Genomic DNA, 3,728 nt, shown 5'->3' with positions numbered 1-3,728 from the left:
TTTGATTGGGGTCAATGCTGCCAACGTGATACCGCAAATGCAAACTTTTTTTGGTATCATCCAACAAACGTACAATTTTTTTGTTGGATCGGCAACTCGTTGGAAATTTTTGCAAGCAGAACTAAAAATAACGTTGAAAGGAACCTGTGACACGCGGTGGTCGTCAAAGGTAATGCCGTGCATGCCCTGAACTCTCAACTGCCTACTGTTGTGGAAATACTAAAAAAAATGACAGAAGGTGATCATCAGACAGGCGATACAATAGTACAAGCCAAGTCTCTTCTCAAGTCGATACAAACCTTCGAATTCATAGTACTACTGAAGTTTTGGGATTCGCTTCTATCGCAAATCAATCGTGTCAACCTCGCACTGCAAGACAAAAAACTCGATATTGCTCGTGCCGCAAAAATGATAAAAGGATTGCTGTCACAATTAACCATATACCGAGAGACTTTCTTCACAACAATTTTGCAAGCATCAATTGTGACAGCTGAACAATTGCAAGTAACACCAGATTTCCAAGATACTCGAAAACGACCAAAGAAAATGATGCCGGGAGAAAAAGCGAAAGATGAATCTCCATCTATAAGTGCCCAGACTCATTTCAAAGCAAAATTGATCCAAGTTCTTGATCTTATGATTGCCCAAATGAATACCCGGTTCATCGCTTTAAATGAAGTTGCCGATGATTTCGCATTTTTGAGCGGTCAAGCAATTGTGAACACCAGTGTTACTGAACTCACCAAAATAGCGGCAGATCTCGCTATCAAATATCCTGATGACTTGGATCCGCATGAATTTTCATCAGAAATTGAGAGTTTCAAATTTCAAGCAACGACGCTGATGAGTGAAGCCACAGACATGAACCATTTGAATGTATTAGAAAAAATATTCGATCTGTCGCTCGAGGATGTATATCCGAACATAACAACAGCACTGATAATATTATTATGCATACCTGTTACGACGGCTACTTGCGAGCGTTCTTTTAGTAAGCTAAAACTCATCAAATCTTATCTTCGTTCCTCTTTAGGCCAGGAACGGTTGGCGAATATCTCTATTTTGTCGATTGAGAAGGATACTACAACACGTCTCAATTTCGATAAAATAATCGATTTATTTGCAGAGGCGAAATCCAGAAAAGTATTATTCTGAACGATATAAGCGATCCTTGTATAAATTATTATTGAAAATAAGATGTACGTTCTTTCACTTGTAAATATATGATTTTTGATTTGGACAACATCGGTTTCCATTATACTATATGGTAAGGGCGCAAGCAAGGTTGTTGCCACAGGCGCTGAAGCAGCTAGTTCCGCCTCTGTGTTTAGGTTTCCCAATTGGCCATGTAATAAAGTTGCGTCAATCAATTTTTTAGCAAACAATCGCTGCTCCTTATTTAATTTCCGATATGTTACAGCCCATACTTCTCCATAAATGCTCGCTTCATCCTTTTTTGGATTGCTTTCGGATTTATCCAAAAAGTTCACTGCTTTCATCAAGAAATCCTTTTCTGTAATCTTCTGTCTTTTATTGTTAGGTTCCTGAAAGAAAAAAGAAATACAATATTATTTTTATAATTTAAGATGCCAAATAATGCCGAGGAATGAAAAATAATTGCAGCAGAATTTGAAAATAAATGGAATTACAAACACTGTATAGGTGCTATTGATGGAAAGCACGTGAATATAATAAAACCAGCTAAATCTTATTACTATAATTACAAAAAACAATTTAGCATAGTACTGATGGCGATAGTCAGCGCAAATTATGAGTTTTTAGCAGTAGAGGTCGGCATGAATGGAAAAGCTTCTGATTCTGGTATATTTGGGCAATCAAACCAGAAAAATTTCTGGTTTTCACGCATTTCCTATTTAGAAGATTTAATGAAAGCTTATAGTCGTCTCAATTTAAATGTAGATGAGCAAATATTTAATTACCGATTATTTAGAGCACGCCGTGTTGTTGAAAATTCATTAGGAATTTTAGCAAATCGTTTCAGAATTTTACATACCACTATGAATTTGGACCCCGAAAAAAATGCTAAAATAACACTTGCATGTTGCTATTTGCATAATTTCTTAATAAAAACAAACTCATCTCTTTACTTAAGAAATGATGTAAACAATGATTGTGTCCACTTGGTAGACGTGCAGCCGACGAACTATGGAAATATATCACAAATTTGCTTCAAATAAATAAAGTCTTATTGACATACACCATTAAACAAGCTTACGAATACTGTCCGAGTTATCTGTGAAACATTTTAATTACGCTAAAAGCGTTTCATGGCCACTCTAAGCATTTAGTCAGCTTTGATTACCTCAAACTCGTTTCTGTGGCGCTGAACTTTCATTTTATTCATGACACAAACGAGTATGTTGGCGGCACTTTCACTTTTCACTAGTAGTGCCAGAAACAAGGTAAAACCAAGCATTCGCGGTTGCGTATATTGGTCATCGCCTCCTACCATGAGCCGCTGCTGCTGCTGCCCCCTGTGGTCATAGAACTCTGTGGGTTCATCTAATAAATCATAGAGCGGCGATGACGTAAAAAGTCCCAACGTTATTTACAAACAAGTTGATTTGTTGATGTGTAGGTGGAGGCGTTTGTGCGAATATCATTTTCTGTTGGGAATGGGGAGTAAGCAGTTACTCCATCAAGCGTCTAATGAACATTAATACAGACCGGAACTAATTACAGGCGCGAATGCGCGGAATTACATCGACACATACATACACACACGTATTATTTATTACATATGCAGAGTGGCGCTTTAGTCCGCGGAGGTCACCCATCTCACAGGCTGTGCATAAACACACATATATGTGGCTGGGCGGAAGCCACTAGTGCATACTACATGTTGTAAGTAAAAAAAAACTAAATACATATACGAGTATATACTCTCATAAACATAGACGTTTGCGCTGAAAGGTCATACTTGGCAGGCAACATATACACTTTCCGCAAACAGCGCTCCGTTGGTACTTGATTGTTGGCAGCTGAAGGCAGTTACGTATGTTTGTTTATTCATAAATAAACATTAACTTAATTGCAGGACTTGCAAAGTCGCAGCAACAAAATTCAGTCAACTGCCTGCTGTTATGAGAGTAATATTGTTGTTGATGCGCAGTTGCAAGAGCATATGAATGCGAAGTGGCACCAGCACTGGTTTGGGTGCAAATGTGATTATTCGCAAACAAGTTGCAAGTGAAAAGAGGGCAACAACAAAAGAACATAAAAACATGAAGAAGATAACATATGTGCGGAGAAGCAGACTAAATGATTCGCTATGTGAAACATACAAAATGTTACGCAATAAGCATGATAAGCCGTTAGTTGACTTTTCGCAAAATTAGCAACATCGATTTACATTTAAAAAAATCGTGAATATACGTGTATTATATTTTTCGATTTATTATATATGTATGTAAAATAAAAAAAGCTATATATCCTTGCCATAAGGGTTGTGAATGCTTTTATGATTTTAATCCAAGATGTTTGGGAGTAAAAATTTAAAATAAAAAAAAAATTATTTTTTAATTTAATAGTAAAAATATTAAAAATTAATTTTTATCTCATTCTGATAATTTAAAATATAAATAGTTTGAATGTATAAGGTGACACCCAGTGTCTGAGTTTCTCTAGAGTAGTGAAGATGGTAGCTTTGTGCGAGCTCTAATCAAAATAATAGAACACTAATAAAATGTATATTTTTAATTATGCTT

At 36.3% G+C, this 3,728-nt stretch overlaps 1 protein-coding gene across 1 annotated transcript; it reads left to right on the top strand.

Moving 5' to 3' along the window:
• The first annotated feature begins 228 nt into the window (after positions 1 to 228).
• Positions 229 to 1,155, top strand: LOC125777542 (zinc finger MYM-type protein 1-like). Its single transcript, XM_049452642.1, has one exon. The coding sequence runs from the start codon at positions 229 to 231 to the stop codon at positions 1,153 to 1,155; it is 927 nt and encodes a 308-aa protein (XP_049308599.1).
• Positions 1,156 to 3,728: the final 2,573 nt, after the last annotated feature.

Source organism: Bactrocera dorsalis, chromosome 3 (genome assembly GCF_023373825.1).
Source record: "Bactrocera dorsalis isolate Fly_Bdor chromosome 3, ASM2337382v1, whole genome shotgun sequence".
In the NCBI taxonomy this organism is placed as follows: Eukaryota; Metazoa; Arthropoda; class Insecta; order Diptera; family Tephritidae; genus Bactrocera; species Bactrocera dorsalis.
Note: the sequence above shows the minus strand (reverse complement) of the source record. Positions and strands in the feature narration are given on the sequence as shown.